This window comes from Stylophora pistillata, chromosome 12, assembly GCF_964205215.1.
Source record: "Stylophora pistillata chromosome 12, jaStyPist1.2, whole genome shotgun sequence".
NCBI classification, from domain to species: domain Eukaryota; kingdom Metazoa; phylum Cnidaria; class Anthozoa; order Scleractinia; family Pocilloporidae; genus Stylophora; species Stylophora pistillata.
In genome coordinates, this window is record NC_142530.1 from 7,134,615 (window position 1) to 7,155,136 (window position 20,522).

Consider the following 20,522-nt stretch of genomic DNA (forward strand, 5'->3'; position numbering starts at 1 on the left):
GGCGATTCTAATTTCTGGGTGAAAATCGGCTTCGAAAGCGGAGCGGTCGAAAATGAGCTTTCCACCATTGTCTCCTTCTTATACAGTAGAGTAACAGTAAACGCAAAATCTACCAAATCGCTCAACTTCCCTATTTAGAACCACAGAAACGACAATACACGGCAAGTGAGGTAGGTTTACATTTATTTCGAGCCTTCACATAGACATTCCTTGATATAAGTTTACGATATTACGACTCTTCAATAATCTCCCATACATTTCTTTATACTTAGAACAAACGACCAGACACGCCGCTTGTGTGGGCCCCCTGTGATCGTTACCGCGAACAGTATGGAGGACTTTTAAGCCTTGAAAGATGTAACTGAAAGTGTGGCCACCCAGCTGTTCGTGGCTTCTAGAATAAAATCGTTTGCTGTTGATCTTTTTAAACCTACTATGAAAATGAAGTATTTTCATTACTGCCGGTCGAGTCGACTTTTTAAATCTGTATCTGGGCTGTAATAATGGTAACATAAGCTTCTTGCACAATCCAAATGTTGCGTGATTATAGTATTTTGTGGCATTTCCGGAAACACATGGGATGATTTGTTTTGTTTTGTTTTGTTTTTTAACTATTAGTTGAGGCCTGTTAACTCTCGCATTAAGTTCGGCACAAGTGAAATTCGACTTTAGAACCGGGCCTTAGATATAAATACTTTAAGACAAGAGATCAGTCCACCTTATGCCGAACCTCTACTTTATGAGAGCAATGGAACGAAGTGCCATAGCCGACGAGATTTGTGAACAAACAGGAAAAGGGCACGAGGTCACTAAGATAATTACGATATTTGGAGGGTTTTCGTATCCAAATATAGTATACGTATTTCGTGACATTTCCGGGAGTGGAGAGGATTTGTTTCTTACCAATCATAATATAAGTCGAGGCCACTTGTATACGATTTCTTTTCGACGAGAGATCCATTTCTGACTCGAATATTTGCTTTTATTTGTGAACTGCAGAGAAGCGGAGTGTAACCGCCGAAATTTGCTGATCGCATGTTACAGTTGTTTCAGATGATGCAATGTCATTGCCATTTCGAAACTGAAACTGACAGAAAAGGGAAAAAAGTTCATCGGACTTGCGGTTCAGAGAGCAGAGATAATACCTAACAGTACAAAAGAGAAATTTGTCATGTGAGTGGATGATTTGAGTTGCTTGCGTGGCCGAGAGAAATCTAGACTCAACTAAATTCCCAAAATTGTGACTGATGTCATTGTCACCCTGAGAGGGACTTTTCCGTTACAATTACTGTGAAATTGTTCTTAGACGTTTATTAATAAAACAGTGTGTGTGTCGAGGAAAAGGCAGATTGAAGATTTTACCGAGGAAGGCGCTACATCGCTCATTGGAGGTAGGTGAAGCTGATTGTTTACCGTCCTCCTCCTCGGAGGAAATGAAATCGACATTTCCACGTTCAGTGAGATGGAAGTTTTAGTCAAAATGTCTCGTTGGACCGTAAGACATTGTGTGTAGGAAAACTATATGACCAGAAATGATAATATAGCAAATGCTGGGTTAAGCCGACCAGAGACTTATTGCTGTTCTCGTTAATTATTGCTGCCTGTATGGCGTATCGGACTTCATGCTTTCAGGAAAATAGTACATTTCGAATCACGGAGTCATCTCAATGCATCAAGAGGTTACAATCTCGTGCGACGTATCTATTAGGAAACTTTATTTCTTAATATACTCGTACCACTTCGTATTTGTGGCCGACTAATTATTAACTTGAAGATTCCTACTGTGTTATTAGTATGAATTTTTCACTTGTAAGTCCACACCGTCACGCAAGTCAAAACGTAGGATCTTTCAAACTATTCGAGGCTAATGTGAACTGGGTACTGAAACCCGGCGATTTTCTTCTAATTTCTCGCACCGTTGTTCAAGTAGTCGAGGGTTTTGTTCTGATGCCCACAGACCCTTCCACGGTTTTAGCGGCCATATTGGTTGGGAGTCAAAAAAAACCTCGTTGCGTAGCAACGAGCCATAGAATCTCTTATGATAAGAAGACCCGCATCGCTACCCTCGTTTAATTTTCGCTTTGTTCAGGAACAAAAATAAATTTTCATCGCTGAAAAAGAGAAGACATTAATAAAGGTGAGTGACTTTCTCCTCTTGGCGAAAAACCTTTTCTTCTCTGCGTTTTATGGGAACACTGAGATCGTTTTTCTTTGGACGTGACCTCGCTGCCGACCTAATGCCAGCAGGTCAGAGTGCTACTTTCTCGAATGACTTTTTGTAATTAAGTAACTTAATTGTGCAGAAGAGAAATTGAAATAAATGTGTCTACTTGCTCTTTAAACCTTTTCTTCCAGACACCGGGCTAACATACTCTTGAAACAACAACAAACATATGAAACATATGTATGAACTGCGGTTATGAGACGTATATGTGAACGATCCTTCGCAGTAAAGCACTATTTGAGCAACAGTGAAAATCAGACCTGAAAAAAATTTCCCAGTTGGCTTGTTAGCTCAATTGGTAGAGCGCTGCACTAGTATCGCAGAGGTCAGTGGTTCGAATCCCGTACAGGCCTGAAATTTTTTTCAGGTCTGATTTTCACTGTTGCTCAAATAGTGCTTTACTGCGAAGGATCGTTCACATATACGTCTCATAACCGCAGTTCATACATATGTTTCATATGTTTGTTGTTGTTTGATTTATCATCTACGGGTTTATGTCGAATTAATTTGATGGCCTGCTCCCAGTTGGCTTGTTAGCTCAATTGGTAGAGCGCTGCACTAGTATCGCAGAGGTCAGTGGTTCGAATCCCGTACAGGCCTGAAATTTTTTTTCAGGTCTGATTTTCACTGTTGCTTAAATAGTGCTTTACTGCGAAGGATCGTTCACATATACGTCTCATAACCGCAGTTCATACATATGTTTCATATGTTTGTTGTTGTTTGATTTATCATCTACGGGTTTATGTCGAATTAATTTGATGGCCTGCTCCCAGTTGGCTTGTTAGCTCAATTGGTAGAGCGCTGCACTAGTATCGCAGAGGTCAGTGGTTCGAATCCCGTACTGGCCTGAAATTTTTTTCAGGTCTGATTTTCACTGTTGCTCAAATAGTGCTTTACTGCGAAGGATCGTTCACATATACATACTCTTGAAACTCCCCGTCGGATACCACAACCCGAACATTGCGTTCACAAGCAGAAAAGGCTCTCGTGACAAGTTGTCTTTTTTTCCCAGTTACACTTAACCCTCTTAAACTTAGGTAACCTTTTAGTGCACCTAAGCTTTTCAGGAGGAAATTTTCGTAAAGATCTTCTGGATTTACACTAGAGGGCTCTTTAGAAACACGCGTAGCCATGTTTCCAAATACAAACAATTCGTTTAAGAATTGTTTTTAAAAGCTTGAAAACACCTAAAGTACAAAAACCAAAACCAAAATTTTAAGTACGTTGCAATGCTACCGTCATAAATCATAAAATCTAAAACTACACAGTATCGATGGCTAAAAAACATATTCTAATTTTTCAACCGAAAGAAGTGCTTTTTAAAATGCCATTCTCGCCTCATGGCGGCCTCGAGGTCACCTTCAAACAACATATCAATCATAAAACGCCATAAAACGCAGTGATAAAAAGGTATTTCGCCAAAAACTTCTGTACTTACTTTCAGTAACGTCTTATCTTTGTTCCCATTAGATTTGGAGACGAAAATAAGCGATTTTCCCTGTATAAAGTTACGATATTGATCGAAGGTACCGACGCGCGTCTAATAATTACAAAAGAATATATTGTTCGTTACTACGTAACGAGGTTTTTTTTGACCCCCAAACAATATGGCCGCTACAAACCGTGGAAGGGTCTATTGTGGTAGGTATAAATAATCACATGGAGCAATCAAAGATCAATTTTACGGAAAGTTGAACTTGCAATTATTTGAGTCGCTAGGGAAACGAGGTCGATTTGTGGAATTCTGAAATTTACGAGTAAGTTAAACCTCAATTGCATGAGGAAGTTATGCAAGCAATATGTCTATCACATGCAGGGCAAAATGCTTAGTATTTGCTTTGGGCAACATAAGCTTGAAACGGAGAGATTATGATCTCTTGTCCACACTGAGCAACTGGTAACTTAGAATTTGAGGCAACATTCTCTATTAACCAAAACATCGAATCCAGCGCCATTATTTGTTTTATAGAGCTCAAAAGAGCACGGCGAAAACAGAAGGTTAGATCTACATTGTGGCTCTTTCACTCAAGGACTCTACATTGTGTAAATCACTTCATGTTCATGTCCTTATAGCTTATACTTACTTAAGGGACGAGATTAACTTTCTGGTTCCTGTTACCCTTCAAAGAATTGTCTAAGTTAGGAAAGTCGATGCACAAAACTTCCCCTTGTCGACAACCCCCCCCTGCCCAACCCCCCCTGCCCAATTTGCTTTACTGTAACCCACTTATGTTCAGTGAAAAATCTCCCGCAAGGCGCGGTTTGCCCAACGACAATGCAATAAATGGATATTAAATATAAGGGAAAGGTTCTCGGTTTGCGATTTATTTGATTTATTTAGGGAAGGTGTTTAAGTAGTGTGTGGCTATAGATTGATGTGAAACAAAGCGGGATGAATTAGAAAGAAGTTTCAAGTGGCAATAAGGTTTTCTTCTTAAATCGGAAGCCTGAAGAAACTGGTGCAACGTTTCTCTTTATTTTCCATGAACTTATTTAGTCTAGTGGTATTCGCTGCAGTGTAAAGCGCCTTATTAGAACTCCTTTGTTTTTACCTTACAGTGAACTAGAAGTGCCTGTTAGTGTCCCAAAAGTAGAATTCTGCACGGTCACGGTTCGAACAACGATTTCCATCACAGTCCTCTTTGTTTATGCGCCAATTGAACCTCACTCTCGGTAGTAAACTAATTAGATTCACTCATAAACACAATTACAATTTCGTCAAATTTTTGCACTACCACATTTTAGGTTTTGAAATGGCAGAAGGAGGGAAATCTGATCTCAAAGATGAAACGCTCCCAAATCAAGCTAAGCGGCTCATAATTGGCTTACCCAACTTCGAGTATCAACTTGAACAATACTGTTCGTCTGGACGCCAGCACATGACCATCCTGCTGTGCGGAAAAACAGGTGTAGGCAAATCGCATTTGACGAACGCGCTCATTGGAAAACGTCTGGCCAAAGAAGGCGAAGATCTCGATCCAGAAACATATGAGGTAGGCAAAGAAGACAGAAGATGCATAACACCATTACGTTTTCCTTTGCCCCTGTCAATATCCATGCGGTGTTATGCCTCCGACCCTCTGGTGTTCATCAAGGTGGTTTAAAATGATCGCTTAGGATCCTACTTAAGTGCATGCCCTAACTAGGTCCAATTTCTTTCACGTAACTCACAGCTAATGTCACTCACCTCTACCATCTCAATCATATTCTCGTTGTTACTTTTTGTTTTCGACTATTTTTCTGTACCTACCTCATGCATTGGAAGTGAAAACCTTTCAGGATTCTTTCACCAGCCTTTGTGATCAGCCTTGTTTCTTAGTCATGCAGCTTGACCAATGAAACTTGATTCTTGAAAAAGCTTATCTTGGTTATCTATCCCATTCCTCTGGCTTCCCAACACCTTCCACAATCTCTGGAATACGCCCTATGCCTTCTGCAGTCTGATCTTAATATCATTTGTGCCTCCACCCTTCCTGTCTTCAGTTGGCTTCTTTCCATACAAACTCCTCGACATCTTTCACTTCTTCTGTCAAGCACTTTATAATGAGTGTGTAGAGACCTCGATCCTGGTTTTCCCGTCTAAAGATTCTTCAATGTCCAGAGCTGTTCGTGAAGAGCTGAATAGTGATGGCGGAAAGACCTTAAAAGTGTTGGAGGGTTAATTTTGAGCTTCTTTTTTGACGGTTGACGCTTTAATTTGTCCTTTTACATGGTTGTATATTGAGCCCCTGGACGACTTCTAGACCGTTAACCTCTATTTGGGGTACTCGAGATTTTCTTTTTGGAGACCTCGTTAGTCACTAGCTGAGAAGCACTTAAAAGCCCTTTTAGATTACTTTTATAGCTTTTTAGAATGAAGTGGTGTTTCCATCTTTGGATTCCTTTTCACTTCGGTGTTCGTAAAATTATGTCCTATGTAACTTAATATCGAATAAGTGTTAAATGCATGGCTGCAGGAATTCTCGGTGATTACCTTTCCTTCTTTGAGCAGATAACTCTCAAGTGGGGGTTGTCTGAATTTGCAACAGATACGTAGAAAATTAAAAGAAAAAACTGATCACGTTTTATCCGCTGAAACAACCCTCAGCTAACTGATAATTCGTTAGTTTGCAGTCTAAGATTATCGAGTTCTTTTTAGCCAAGAGGGGTCTTTAAACTCTCGGTTGCCTTTTCATTTTGGGGTTAGTGTCTACTAGTAGACAGAGTTACCCTTCAATAATGACATGAGGCGTACTTGTTTTTTTGATAGGTAAAACCTTACAACTTCGTAATGAACGGCGTGGGCATAACGGTAGTAGACACCCCTGGGTTAGCAGATGGCAGTGGAAACGAAGAAGTGTATCTGCAAAGAGTCAAAGAGGAAGTAACCGGTTTCGATGCATTCATTTTCTGCACTGAGATGAATACTCACCGAATCCGGAACGACGACATTAAAACGATCCAGAAGCTAGCTGAAGCCTTCGGTCCAGAGCTTTGGAAGCACGCTGTTGTGGCACTAACATTTGCCAATGAAGTTCACCCACCACCCAGCAAGAGGGACGTGATGGAACAGGAGTTTTTTGATGACTACCTACGAAAATTTAAGAGGAAGATTCAACAAGTCCTATTAGACGTTGGAGTACCAGAGGAGACAATGATCAAAGTGCCATTCGTACACACTGGAGATTTGTGCGAGCCTCAACTACCGACCCACAAACTGATGACGTAAGCTACTTTGATATTGACAGTTGATTCACCTTTGGAATATCCTGAGTTTTTTTCATCCGCGAGTTACTGTGAATTACTTGTAAATGGGAAAAAAAAATATTTTGCGTCTTTCTCAGCAGTATATGTCTAAACTCTAGGGGAAGAGGAACGTAATTTGAAGCGAAAGAATTGGGCAGAAAAAAGGAGGATAGACTGATTTTGTCCAGAACTCTCTCTGTTCCCATTTCCCTCCGGAGAGTACCACCTTTAATTTGGTACCTGAAATCAAGAAAGATTTAGTGAATGCTACAATTGGTATTAGGTAAAAAGTTACTAGAAGGATAAGGAAAACCCATTTTCTAAGGTCTCTTAGAGAGACAGGGCTTACCTCGCCGGGCATTAATTTCCTGCTTTATGTCCATAAGGTAACTCCTTATAAGGTTGTAAAAAACGGCGTAAGCATCACAGTGTACGACACTCCAGGACTAGCAGATGCAACCGGCAATGATGAAGAATATCTGCGGAAAATCAAAGAGAAAGTAACCCATTTCGACCTGTTTCTGTTTTGCACTGAGATGACCAGTAAACGATTCCGCACCGACGACTTGGAAACGATAAAGAAGCTTACAGCAGCTTTAGGGGAGAAACTTTGGGACCATGCTCTGGTGGTTTTAACCTTTGCGAACGAAGTCCCACTATCGCCGACCAAGAAGAAGGATGACAGACCTGAAGTAAACGTCTTCAATGACCGCTTTTTAGCTTTCAAGAAAGCGATAAAGAAACATTTGGTTGCTATCGGAGTGCCTGAGATAACAGTGACCAATATGCCATTTACACCAGCCGGGGAGTTAGATGATCCAAGACTGCCAGATAGAGAAGACTGGTTGACAGCGTTTTGGGTCGCGGCTTTCAAACGTATCAACAGGAACGCAAAAGCTGCTTTCCTAATGGCAAATGTCGATCGTATTGCATTTTCTTCCACCTTTGGTGAGGGAAACGAAGAAGACAAAGGAAGGAAAGTTGGCAATGTTGTGAACCTTGGCCCTCAGTTCAGTGGTTTATCTACCGAAGAAAGGAATGCAATTAAAGTATTGCGAGGAAAATGGCAAGAGTTTTCTTTTGACAAAATATCGAGCCTCTGTCTCGAAGAAGGGGAGTGCCTCACAACAACTAGCCAGTCCAGTGGTTTATCCACCGAAGAAAGGGATGCAATTAAAGTATTAAGAGAGAAATGGCCAGAGTTTTCCTTTGACAAATTGTCGAGCCTCGGTTTGGAGAAAAGTGAGGCGTCCGATGAGGCTGAAGAGGAAGGCCCCACACCACCTGGCCAGTCCACTGGTTTATCCATCGAAGAAAGAAATGCAATCAAAGACGTACGAAGAGGATTGCAAAAGCGTTCCTTTGACAAAACGTTGAGCCTCTGTTTGGAGAAAACTGAAACGTCCGATGAACCTGAAGAGGAATGCCCCACACCACCCGGCCAGGTTGCAAAGGTGTCAGGCCCCTCTATCAAAGTGGACGAAACTAACTCTAAAGACCTCATTAATGAGGTGCACGGCGATATAACAGGGCAACTCATCGGTGAGCTGACCAATGCTAAATTTGGTAGAGAGTACCAAACATTCTTTGGCTGGTTAATGAAGTATTTTAAGAGGTCTTACCCAAGTTCCCGACCTCCTTCAGTTTTAAAGGCTAGACCATTAAGCATGACAAAATGATCCAATGGTGACCAAAAGAGAGAGAAAGAGGAAAACTGTGTACCATCAAAAATATTTACTAGTTAGACAATGAACTTATATTCTATAAACAAGAATGAACTCTGTATACTTAAACGGTTCATACTTCGTTTCTAAACTCAAATGTGCTATAGGAAAAGGTTTTATTTTGCATTTTATGTGTAGGTGGGAATTTTTAAGGCTCTTTAGAGATCTAAGGGTCCCTTTTGTTACAAGATAAGACGAGTTTTAAGCATCTGCAGACAAAGTTGCTAAGTAAAATGAAGCTGTTTGATACAGGGGACCGATAAATTAAACTTTGGGAAATAGTTTTTTGTGATCTGTCTTGAGTTTGTGGTTTTAGTAACACCATCCAGAAAAAAATGATATTAGAGTTTTTGCTTCCGGGCTTGAAGCTTACGATAAAGGTGGGCAAAGGTATTTACAAGGCGTTTGTGAATTAATAATAATAATTTAATAATTTATTTTCCTATATAGCGCCCTTTAAAATTATAGGATAATTAAAGGCGCAATTGTGATAGGAAAAAGCAATTGTGATAGGAAAAAGCCTTCTTTTAGTTCTTCGTTGTTTAATTTCCAGTTCAACTGCCAATTTCAAAGAGTCACATAAACTAGAGGTCTTCGCGTAAAGCAAACTAACTTTTTGTGCAATGAGGACCTTAAACTGACAACGAAGAAATGTTTGTGTTCCACGGCACAACAATGAAGTAATTGTGTGTACTCAGGGCTTGCAATGTCTTCATTAGAGATTAAAGTCAGTCATTCCAACTGATCTCTATTCAGGGGGGTTTGAAATGCCTACTTATCCACTCTAATTCACCTAAGAGGATAAGAATTCCTAAACAGAACGTCATTATAAAGTTCTGAAGATACAGATGAGGCTCGCTTGAATTTACATATTCCCCGTGCCTACTCAGTGGGCACAGGTTGTATTTGTTTCCTATCGCGCTACCAGGAGAACGGCCATTATTTACCTCCTAGGGGGATAGGGGGTGCAGAGGATTTTGTTTGTGTCACGATAAAAATTACCTGACCCTCGCCCCCGCTAGAGCTAGCGATGCACCCAGCGATTTTATGTGCCGAGTGCAGCGATCGGTGAAAATCGCCAGGTGTGCCTGGTGCCGGGTGATCGTGATTTTCGCCTGTCGCCGCGATCGGTGACATACCAGATATCGGCGAATTAAAATCGCCAGATGTGTCGCCGGGCTAAAACTCTGGGCCTAGTTGTTCGAAGGCCGATTAGCACTCACCTAGGGTTAACTTGTAATCCAGGTATCTATATTTCGTGGTTCAAAAGCCGTTTTGGGATAACTTTCCCAATCTCTTTAGAGCACTCAGTCGTCAAATTGTAAACAAATTAAATTCAACTGAATTTTCTTTGAAGCTTTCAGATCTAAAAAAAAAAATTTTACACTAACCTGGAGTTATCTTAACTCACCTTTAACAACTCGGCCCTGTAGTTTTCTAATGAATCCCTTCATTTCCCCTTTCTCGCTCCGGGACTTTCGCATTTCTCAGATTACTTTTCACACAATGCAACAAGGTCTGTGTTGACGCAAAGGTCTGTGTTGATGCAATACAAAGTTACACTGCGTCATACTTACTTTGTTTTGTGCACGTAATAGGCACTGCTCTACTGCGTCTCCCTGAGATAAATTCTTGACAGTCAGTCTAAAAGGTTAGTGCACATTCATTTAATTTCTCCAGAAAACGATTATTTTAAAGCAAGAAAATTATTTTAGATAAATCTTCGAACCGTGACACATTTCCGGGTGGGTTTCTCGATATCGAAAGTAATTCTGTTTTGATTTGCTAAAACTTGAAGATGAGCGTTTTAGGAATTGAGCGTAGGTAGATGATTTAACAATAATTACGAGCAGCGAAGTAAATGATAAATGACTCGTTTATCGTAATTGATAGAAGGAACTTTGCGCTTTATCGTAGAATATTCATTGCCTCCCTACTGTTTTAAGAAGGGATCGTTCAATTTGGTGGAAACTTTTGATTAGTTCAACGTTTCAAAATGTTGTAGGATGCTTCGCTCGCCATTTAAAGTTTGGAAAAGGGCAGCACCACTTAAATTAACTTTGTATCCATATTCCTCAGCTGTGATGTTATCATTTAGACTTGTAAGCTGTCACAGTGTGGAGCGGTCAACCTTTACTTGAAATGTCTCCCAAAGAATTTCATGCGGCAACCTTTCTCCCATCGGTCTAATATTATAATTCAACGATTCAGTTCCGTTAAATAGGATTGACTTTCGTAGAAAGAGGAACAACGCAAACAGCTTAAAACGTAGATACAGTGGAACCTCGATTTAACGAAGCGCCCAGGGACTGAGGAAATTGATTCTTTATATCGAGGGTTCGTTGTATCGAAAACCTCAATTTAACGAACGGCGGAAAACAACCAAAATGTTCATTATATGAAGATATGATTAATGATTGTTGTTGTTTTTTATTTTTGTGTGTGTGTGGTTTGACGTTGTGCTTAATGTCTATGAAACTACAGAACACTGTATAGGTCTGCACGTAGCTACAGCACCGGAAACTTAACGGGTCAAATTAATTTTAACAAAATGTCATAATGAAAAGGTTAATGAATAGCGCAACCGAACCGAAAACTAAAACAAAAGAAAACCACTTCACTTTAATACTAAAATTGCTAGTTAAGATTCCCAATCAAAAATTCTTCCAACGAAAATTTCCTCATTTTTCGTCGTTCTTCACTTTTGATCAGTAGATATATGCTGAAGCAAAGACATATAAAAAAACTAGGGAAGATTTATTGCTGGTCGACTAAAATTGCCAATCAAGACGCTTATTCCAAAAAAATTTTAATCGGTGGATTTTGATTGTCGGTCTGTTTTGCATTTGCATTTTGTCGCGTGTTGATATTTGTCAGTTATATCGGGGTATCGGTATTCGTTTGGGTTTCTGGATTGTGTTCGTTATAACGAAGATTTAGTCATATCGATGTTCATTTGTATCGGGGTTCTTTCGCATACAGCTTACTTTAGCTTTAGCCAGGCTGAGAAGTATCGTTCGTTATACCGAGGACTTCGTTATATAGAGGTTCGTTAAATTGAGGTTCTACTGCATAATCGAGAGTTAAATAATGTAAGAAATGATCACGGGCATGTTTACTTTCGTTTTAACAAAGTTCCTTTTTACACAATGAACGATTATGTAGCAGGCTTTCTGTAGAAATTCGTTATGTTACCTGCCTTGAAAAGACGTTAGTAAGCCCATTTAAAAAGAATTGCTTTCATTGATAAGAAAGAATGATGTTTAGGATTATATCTGGGTACGCAGAAGTGGAAGAAGGAAGTATTTATAAGGGACGGAAACACTTTTCCCTCCAGTCACGCACTACAAATCTATAAAGTTTTATATGGTTTCTTACACACTAAAATTTTTGTCTTGTAAACTTTCTAACTCTGCTTAGTTATCCTTAGTTATTATTTCTACTCCTTCCTGTTGTAAGAATCTGACTTATTATTGTACCACTTTAAATTTCACTGGAGGGTAAATACTCTATGAGGATGATTCAAATATACATACATACACACATATGTTAATTGACCACTCCCCATGGGAGCTTTTTAGGGCCAATTCCCACCCAGCAACCACCCCAGGGGAGGACATCCATCACACAGTTATCTCGTGCATGGGAAACTAACGTCTCCTCCCCCGAACCCTGCAGGAGATGGGACCTCCATTTATTTCTATCCGAGCCGGAGAAGACTAGAGTATCTAAACATTTCTTGATATAGAAGGGTAGCATATTCTTCTCACTTGTTTTAAGGGGGCCGTCTTGTCAATTGTAGTAAGTTTACAAATGTAGTGAGTAACTTTAAAGAAACAAAACTCTTTAACAATCTTATAGAAAACTATGAAATTTTTCTCAGAGCATCCCTTCAGAAAGATCTATTCAGGATATTGAAATCGAGATGAAATGATTAAACCGTAGTTAATTATTAACTTCTGAACTTCATATCATAAACTGGGGGTTGCTGTCTGCCCCCCATACTTTTTTCCTATAGAATTCATTGAAAATGGTTGAAACTTCTCAGGCACAACTACCATGGATTAAACTGTGATCCTATGGAGGAGATTCGGGATAGGGTCTTTGGTGCTACCATGACAACCAAACACTTCCATATAAGGATGTTGATCTAATATCTCCTCAATTATTTAACTAAATCCAATTTTGCTCCATAGGATCACAGCTTACATCAAAAGGATAGCCTGTGCCAAATTTCACAAAAATTGGTCATAGAATGAAGTAAAAAAATGGTGGGGGCAGATGGCAACTACTGAAAAAGGGCAGTTTTGAGAAAACTGCTGTTAAAGTTGTCACAAAGAAAAACTCCTCCTTTAACCAATGCAATATCAATTGAAGGTGATTATAGCATCATTCAGTACCAAAATATCACTCTCAAACAATTTTGAAATAAAAAGAGAAGAAAATCAACTATTTTGAGTCAGTTTTACACTCCTGGGGGCTAAAAATTAAAGGCTCCAGCCTCATATGTTGTGCCCTCTTTGTTAAGTCTCATGTTCTCATCCCTTTTCCTTGCTTGGCTCCTAGCAAGTCTGTAATTTTTGTGTTGTCCCTGAATTCTCTTCTCTGCCTGTGACACTCTCTCTAAATCTCTCCTTTTACTTACTGTTTTGGTAAAGGTTCCAACACCAATGCTAGCCTCGACCATAACATCGTGTTTGGCCTTTGCGCCACAGCTGAAATGCAGTGCTGCTGAAGCAGATGCAATGACAATCCTCTTCTTCCCATACCATTTGTGTTTAGAGCACATGTTCCAAACCAGAGCATTAAACATAACATAACATAACATTCATAGATTCATTTGCATTCTGTGTGAATCCAGGGAGACATCTGGTCAGAAGAGCTGGGTCGCTGAGCCTACTGTAAATTGGTTCTAGATGCTTCAAAAAAACCGCATCAAAGTGATGGGGCTTGTCAACATCTTTTAGTCCCTTCTTGAATTTACACCGTGAGTTTACAGGGCAATATTTGTGTCTCTCTTTAAGTTTCACATAGCCTGAGCAAAAAAGTAACAGTTTAGAAAACTGGCTCAAGAAGGTATGGATGAAAGTTTACATAAATTTACCTGAAGCACAATCTTGACTGGCTGAGTGAACCCTCTCGACAAACTCTTGAAGACTTTCCATGTGCACAAGCCGATACCCCTTGGCCACTGGCATTTCATGAGAAATATCCTCATCAGATCCACTTTCATTGTCACTTTCCTGTAGCTTTCTCGAAGAAACAGTCAGGCACGAGGCTCCGGAATTTGCTCGCTTACCACGTCATCCTCACCAACAAACGTGATCTCCAATCTAGGTCTCTTCGATGCCGTTTCCGCGATCTTTCTGTGCTTTAGGATACCTTTGAAAGCCTTTCTTTTCTTACCACTACCACTTTTCTATATAACTCGTTGTTTTACACCAGATTTATTCCCTTTAGGCATGATTATTCGATTGTAAACAAGCTGAAGTAATTTGAATGTGTTCAGGGAACAAAGGAACTTTAAATTCAGGAATCGGATAGGGACCCCTGGAAACGAAATTCGGAGAGCGTTGAATCGAGAAATCTCCACGAAAAGCGTCGATTTTAAATTCCGTTTCCATGGCAATCGATCAACACTGGTGAACACAGTTGCGGAAATTGCGTTTTTCAAGCTTTTACTGATAAAATTAATTTAAAAAGACTTCAAAACCTTAAAGTAGATAGGTTAAACCATCGATTAAAGCAAAAACCAAAAAGTGGTTGGATGACCAAAAATTCGCAAAAATCTGACTAGACGGCCCCCGACCTTGAGTGTTGGTCCGGCCGGGGCTCGAACCCTCGACCTCCCACTCAACAGTCCAGCGCTCTATCCACTGAGCTAACTGGGAGGTGGTATATATAAAATATAAAATTTAATTAAATTTGAACCTCCTGTAAGCGACCACCCGAAATGTCAAGTCTTAGTGGTCGCTTACGGGATGTGGTCCCTTACCTGAGGTCAGGCCACAGGGAATCCATATTTCGTTCAATTTGCACGTGATGACCGGACCCTTCGCCAGTGCTTATCGAAAGCTAATGTACTACCTTTCAGCGCCTATCCAGGGAAAACAATCTTCGGATCTGTAGTGATTAATTTGTATCTCACAAATTATTTAATACAGCGCGTTTGAGACAATTCACGGGAGAGAAACTTGGCTTGTTTGTTATTCCAAGTAGTGCTGTCCAAATTTTTCCGAGAACAGAACAAAAGTAAAAATTATGTTTTGGGAAACGACAAAATCTTTTGAAACAATATTCAGTTTCCGCACGTGAGAGATATGGCCGATTGTTTGTCAAGTGCCCGCCTACGGGAGGTCAAATACAATTGAAAACGAGCATCTCTCTAAAAGTGGCCGGTAACGAAAGGTGGTCGCTTACGAGAGGTGGCCGCTTACGAGAGGTGGTCGCTTACGAGAGGTGGCTGCTTACGAGAGGTGGTCGCTTACGAGAGGTGGTGGCTTACGAGAGGTAGTCGCTTACGAGAGGTGGTCACTTACGAGAGATGGTCACTTACGAGAGGTGGTCACTTACGAAAGGTGGCCGCTAACGAAAGGTGGCCGCTTACGAGAGGTGGTCGCTTACGAGAGGTGGCGGCTTACGAGAGGTGGTCGCTTACGAGAGGTGGTCGCTTACGAGAGGTGGTCGCTTAAGAGAGGTGGCCGCTTACGAGAGATGGTCGCTTACGAGAGGTGGCGGCTTGCGAGAGGTGGCGGCTTGCGAGAGGTGGTCGCTTACGAGAGGTGGTCGTAAAGGGAGGATCGACTGTATAACAAATAATCACGAGGTTCACTCACTTTTAGTGAACAATTTTTTACAAAGTAATTCAGATCGTGAACATTTTATTATCTCTAGAATGTTTTGAATATATCTATGTGCAAGCTGTTCTTGATAATCTAGTTTTTATAATTCTTTTTAATACAGCCCACAATGTAAACTACTGGGTTACCAGTAATTGTGTTAGCTACAAAAGTTATTTATCTATTTATTTATTATTTTTTTTAACAGAGTTTATATTAAAATGGCGGAGAAGAGAGCTCTGAATAGAGGATCTAGAGCTTCTGCTGGAAAGGAAGAACAGCAGCAGTCACTCATGACCAGTACGAGTGATCTTAAGGATATTTTGGTTCAACTGATGATGCTTTTTGTTGGCAAGCCAATCAAAATACTTTTAATCGGTAAAACAGGAGTTGGGAAATCGCACTTGACGAATGCTCTCATCGGAGAACAGCTTGCTGAGGAAGGAAAAGATTTTGATCCAAAAACCGCTGAGGTGAGTTTACTGACAGAGAAAGCTTTTAAGTTTTTGAAATTACATGTTTGTCACCTGTGAACACGATGGAAAGAATGCCCCAGTAAAATTCTCCGAAAGGATATTGCAAGGCAGAACAGAGGGCATGGAGCGAAATATCTCACTCGTCACCCTCTTGGTCAGCCAGAGTAGAGTCAGTGTTGCAAGTAATAGGAAAATTACCCAAGTAACGTGAAAAGAGTTTAGTTCGAGTTAAAATCGGTTCCAGGTTGTATTACTAAGGGTCTTGAAAATTCAGGACCTACTATTGGCGAACTGTTCACATGAAGTAATTTGGATATATCAACAAAGTTGAAATGGTAAATTGGCCACCGTAATGATTACAAAAGCTGACGTTTCGAGCGTTAGCCCTTCGTCGGAGGGCTAACGCTCGAAACGTCAGCTTTTGTAATCATTACGGTGGCCAATTTACCATTTCAACTTTGTTGATATATCCAAATTATTTCGTTACTCCCACCGACGCAGCCCCAAACAGTTTCTTTCGAAACTATCAGCCTTTGTTCACATGAAGGACAATCCTTCAGTCTCGGGCATAAACCCGACACTAATTAATATAAATGAGTTGTATAGAAGAGTTTTTTTCCTTTATATCTAATTTATATTGTTAGTGTGTCCTTGAAGACTGGGCATCTTAAGTCCTATGATTAATAATTTTCAGGTGAGTGCTTATGAGTTTGTAAAGAACAACGTGAACATTGCGGTGTTTGACACACCAGGACTGGCAGATACGAGAGGCAATGATGAAGAATATTTAAGGAAAATCAAAGAAAAAGGTATAGAGTTGGACCTAATTCTGTTCTGTACTGAGATGAATGGTACAAGATTTCGTAACGACGACTTGGAAACAATGAAGAAGCTGTCGATGGCCTTGGGTCCTCAGATCTGGAACCACGCTGTAATTGTGCTAACATTTGCTGACATGGTTTTTGCATCACCAAGCGAGAAGGCGAATGGCGTCTCGGATGAAGAAGTGTTTGGTGAAAAGTTCCGATGTCTGAAGAAGACATTTCTGGAAGCCCTGATCCACGACTGTGAAGTACCTGATGAGGGTGCCACTGAAGTGCCATTCGTACCAACTGGAGACTCAATGGAGCCCAGACTCCCAGACAGGAACGACTGGATGACAACATTTTGGGTGACGGCTTTCAATCGCATCAAAGGAGAAGCAAAGGCTGATTTTTTTCTGTTGAGTGCTGATCGACTGTCATTTTCGAAACCTCTTAGTTCAAATTTCGAAGAAGACCACATCGAACGCCGCGAGGTGACTTCGGAAATAGATGTATATGTACCATCTAAACATGGAGAAGCCGGGAGATTGCTTCAAGGCAAAAGGTCTCAAAGACTGGTTTCTCCTTCCATCCAACTGGACAAGGGTTCCTCTCAAAAAATCTTTAAAGATATTTTAGGGGATGGGACCGATAGCACCGAAGAGGCCGAGGAAAGTTCATTCGTCCGCTATTATCAGACGTTCTTTCGCTTAATTATAAAATATGTAAGGAGGTTTTTACGAAGAAGTAACCGAATGGAAGAATCTACTGAGAGACAAGGGCCTACAAAGTAAGACACTTCTGAAGTTATGTTTAGGCTATTCAAAATCAAGAACAGATTAAGGACTAAACTAGTTGTTTGAAAGTCTCAAAACTTCACAGATCACGAGAACACTTTGTCAAATCAGGACAAAGTTTAAGGCAAAAATTCACTTGAAGATTACAAGTACTCATCATTTGTTTCTCTCTCTTACCAAACACGATATATCATGAACTAGATTAGGAAACAGGGATTGTGAGCATGATTTAGGGCTTGAAGGTTTCCACCAAGGAAGACTCATCAGTTAAATATGAATCGTCAGTACGTAATCACCAAGCAATCGATCTGTTGTGAGTTAATGTAATTTAATGTAATCCTTGTTTATCAGATGAACATATAGTTTAAATGGTAACACAACTGTAAATAGCCCTTTCTTACATTTAATTTTAAGAATGTTTCAAGTTGAAAAAGAGAAATTTGACTTATATACCTGACAAAAGCCATGGACAGATCATTGACGGGGCAGAGGAGTAAACTGTTAAAAATTTAATTTTTTTTTCAGGCCTTTTTATTGACGAATTTTGTGGCTATTGTGTTGCCTGGATGAACCGCTTTTGATTTGTATGATCGACTCTGTAAAACTTTTGCTTCTATCTAAACGCTTGATTGAAAAGATTACCCTAAATGAGGTCACAGATTGCATCATTCCAGCAAAAACTGTCGTTGTAGGCACGACTTTTGTTATTGTTGTGTTTATTTTTTTTTTTCAATGTAGTTTCCTCAAACAACTATAAAGAACTTGAACGGAAAGACCTAATCATGACCGTCAAGTAGAAGACGATGTTACTAGGAATTTAGTGCCGGCCAGGCAAGTGATACAACCCCACGAGCCTGGGTCTATGAAATTGCATGCCTGCTTAATCAAATCGGTAGTTTCCTAGAAATTGAAATTAACTCTTTGACTCCTCAGAATGACTAGCATATATTCAATTTTTCGTTACAATATCACCCCTGAATCACACTTATAGGTCATGAGAATAGAGGTATTAAAGAGGCTTTTGATAATAAAGAGGCTTTTGATAAGGTCGTAGTAGTAGCAAGTATGATAAATATTGTAAGAAATAGAAAACTTTTTTGAGAGACATGTTTCGGCATGCTTATGTCATCTTCAATCAATGAGTAACTGAACGTGAGTAATGATATAACAGACAAGTAGATGAATAAAATATTTACAGTATGATGTAATACAAAAGCGGGTACTAATTACAGCGTGACAACAAACATGAAATTAAAGGTGTGAACTAAAATGCTAGAAAAGCGTTATATTGCTGTAATTGTTTGTTAAGTTCAGGTTCGATCTTATTTATATAAAATAGCTTCTTTGAATTTTAAATCAATTGAGTTGTTAGCAGAATCCAGAATACTAAAGCAAGAAAGGGAGTATTTGTTCTTACAAGAAGGAGATGTGTTGAAATGGTAAACAGATTCTCCTTCTCAACACCTGAGGAAATGTATGGATAACTGTATGGAGAATATAAAATACTGATGTTAGGGTGTAAAGGGTTAAGATATCATGTTATAGCATAACCAAAGCAAAGCGCGCGCTCTCATTGGTAGATTTAGCGTGCCCCATTTGCTCATGGGTGTACGCTGCTGACTTGAGCAAATGCAAAGACTATTTTTCCGCGTGCGATTGTTTTTTCTTTTCACGTAAGATTTGTTAAATAAAAGGGAACTCTTTAGCTACAATGTATCAATGTTATGTTATAAAACAAATGGTAAACACCACAGCGTACACTATTGAGTTATGGATGCACTTGGGAGGTTTGTTAAACACTCAAGAAGCTAGAGTCGCTCTCGGCTATCGCCTCGCGCGTCCATAACTCAATAGTGTATGCTGTGGTGTTTACCATTTGTTAATTTGAAAGGAATCTTTGACACCATAATCATTCCCTTATACTCCCGACTTTTCAAAGGGGCCCAAACATTGTCTTATGCTTTCTTCAAAGTGAGATCCGGGTTTTGAGCTTCTTGCTGACTTTTATCTTTTCCATTTTGGTGAAAACTGCTATATCGTTACCACAGGGGGCCCACACAAGCGGCGTGTCTGGTCGTTTGCTCGAAATATAAAGAAATGTATGGGAGAATATTGAAGAGTCGTAATATCGTAAACTTATATCGAGGAATGTCTATGTGAAGGCTCAAAATAAATGTAAACCTACCTCACTTGCCGTGTATTGTCGTTTCTGTGGTTCTAAATGGCGAAGTTGAGCGATTTGGTAGATTTTGCGTTTACTGTTACTCTACTGTTTAAGAAGGAGACAAGGGTGCGAAGCTCATTTTCGACCGCTCCGCTTTCGAAGCCGATTTTCACCCAGAAATTAGAATCGCCCGGCTTCCAAATCGACTACCGGATAAACCAAAAGGTTGACGCTTCTTCTCGTGTCATTCAATCGAAGATCCATTCAAAATCCAAGCGCTCACCGCGAAAACACTTTCGAGAAATGAAGCTTTCTAAGCGATCGGCCGTCCGCGGCACAGATTTGGTGTGCCAGGTAGCAACCGTCACGCTGTTTGCTCCACGCTGATTGGATGATGGTAAACAATGCCCTGTTTCAAATGCCTCATGTGAGATGGGAGTCGGGGCATATTCGCGCCAGCGATTCATCTACTGACTAGCCTGGTGTGAGGTTTATGGCGTGTGAAGGAAACCCTACACGACCTCAAACTTCTTTGTTCGCGTAATCCAATGAGCTCTGAGAGGATACTTATGATTATTTTCGAATAACGGATTGAGCTGAACGGTAAAGAAAAGGAAGGGTTGAACTGGCGATGTTTTCTGCGTTAAGAAAAATGACAATTGAAGGTTACAAAACATCACAGGGTAAATTAACTTTCTCCAAGGCGGGTTACGCGAACAAAGAGGTTTGGGGTGGTGTAGGGTTTCCGTTACGCGCCATAAGCCTCACAC

The 20,522-nt window shown here is 40.2% G+C and overlaps 2 protein-coding genes across 2 annotated transcripts in view; both read left to right on the top strand.

Annotated features, from left to right (window-relative positions):
• LOC148718592 (uncharacterized) overlaps positions 1–19,300 on the top strand; it is a 40,045-nt gene extending 20,745 nt beyond the window's left edge. Inside the window, exons 2-4 of the mRNA XM_088740712.1 lie at positions 10,272–10,324; positions 15,721–15,985; positions 16,683–19,300. Of these exons, the coding sequence (XP_088596838.1) occupies positions 15,734–15,985; positions 16,683–17,585 (1,155 nt within the window). The 5' untranslated portion in view covers positions 10,272–10,324; positions 15,721–15,733 and the 3' untranslated portion in view covers positions 17,586–19,300. The remainder of the gene's footprint in view (positions 1–10,271; positions 10,325–15,720; positions 15,986–16,682) is intronic.
• Positions 4,978–8,957, top strand: LOC148718593 (uncharacterized). The gene is made up of 4 exons (XM_088741482.1): positions 4,978–5,217; positions 6,474–6,753; positions 6,810–6,928; positions 7,336–8,957. Exons 1-4 carry the CDS (start codon positions 4,978–4,980, stop codon positions 8,626–8,628), a joined length of 1,932 nt encoding a protein of 643 aa, XP_088597608.1. The 3' UTR covers positions 8,629–8,957.
• Positions 19,301–20,522: the final 1,222 nt, after the last annotated feature.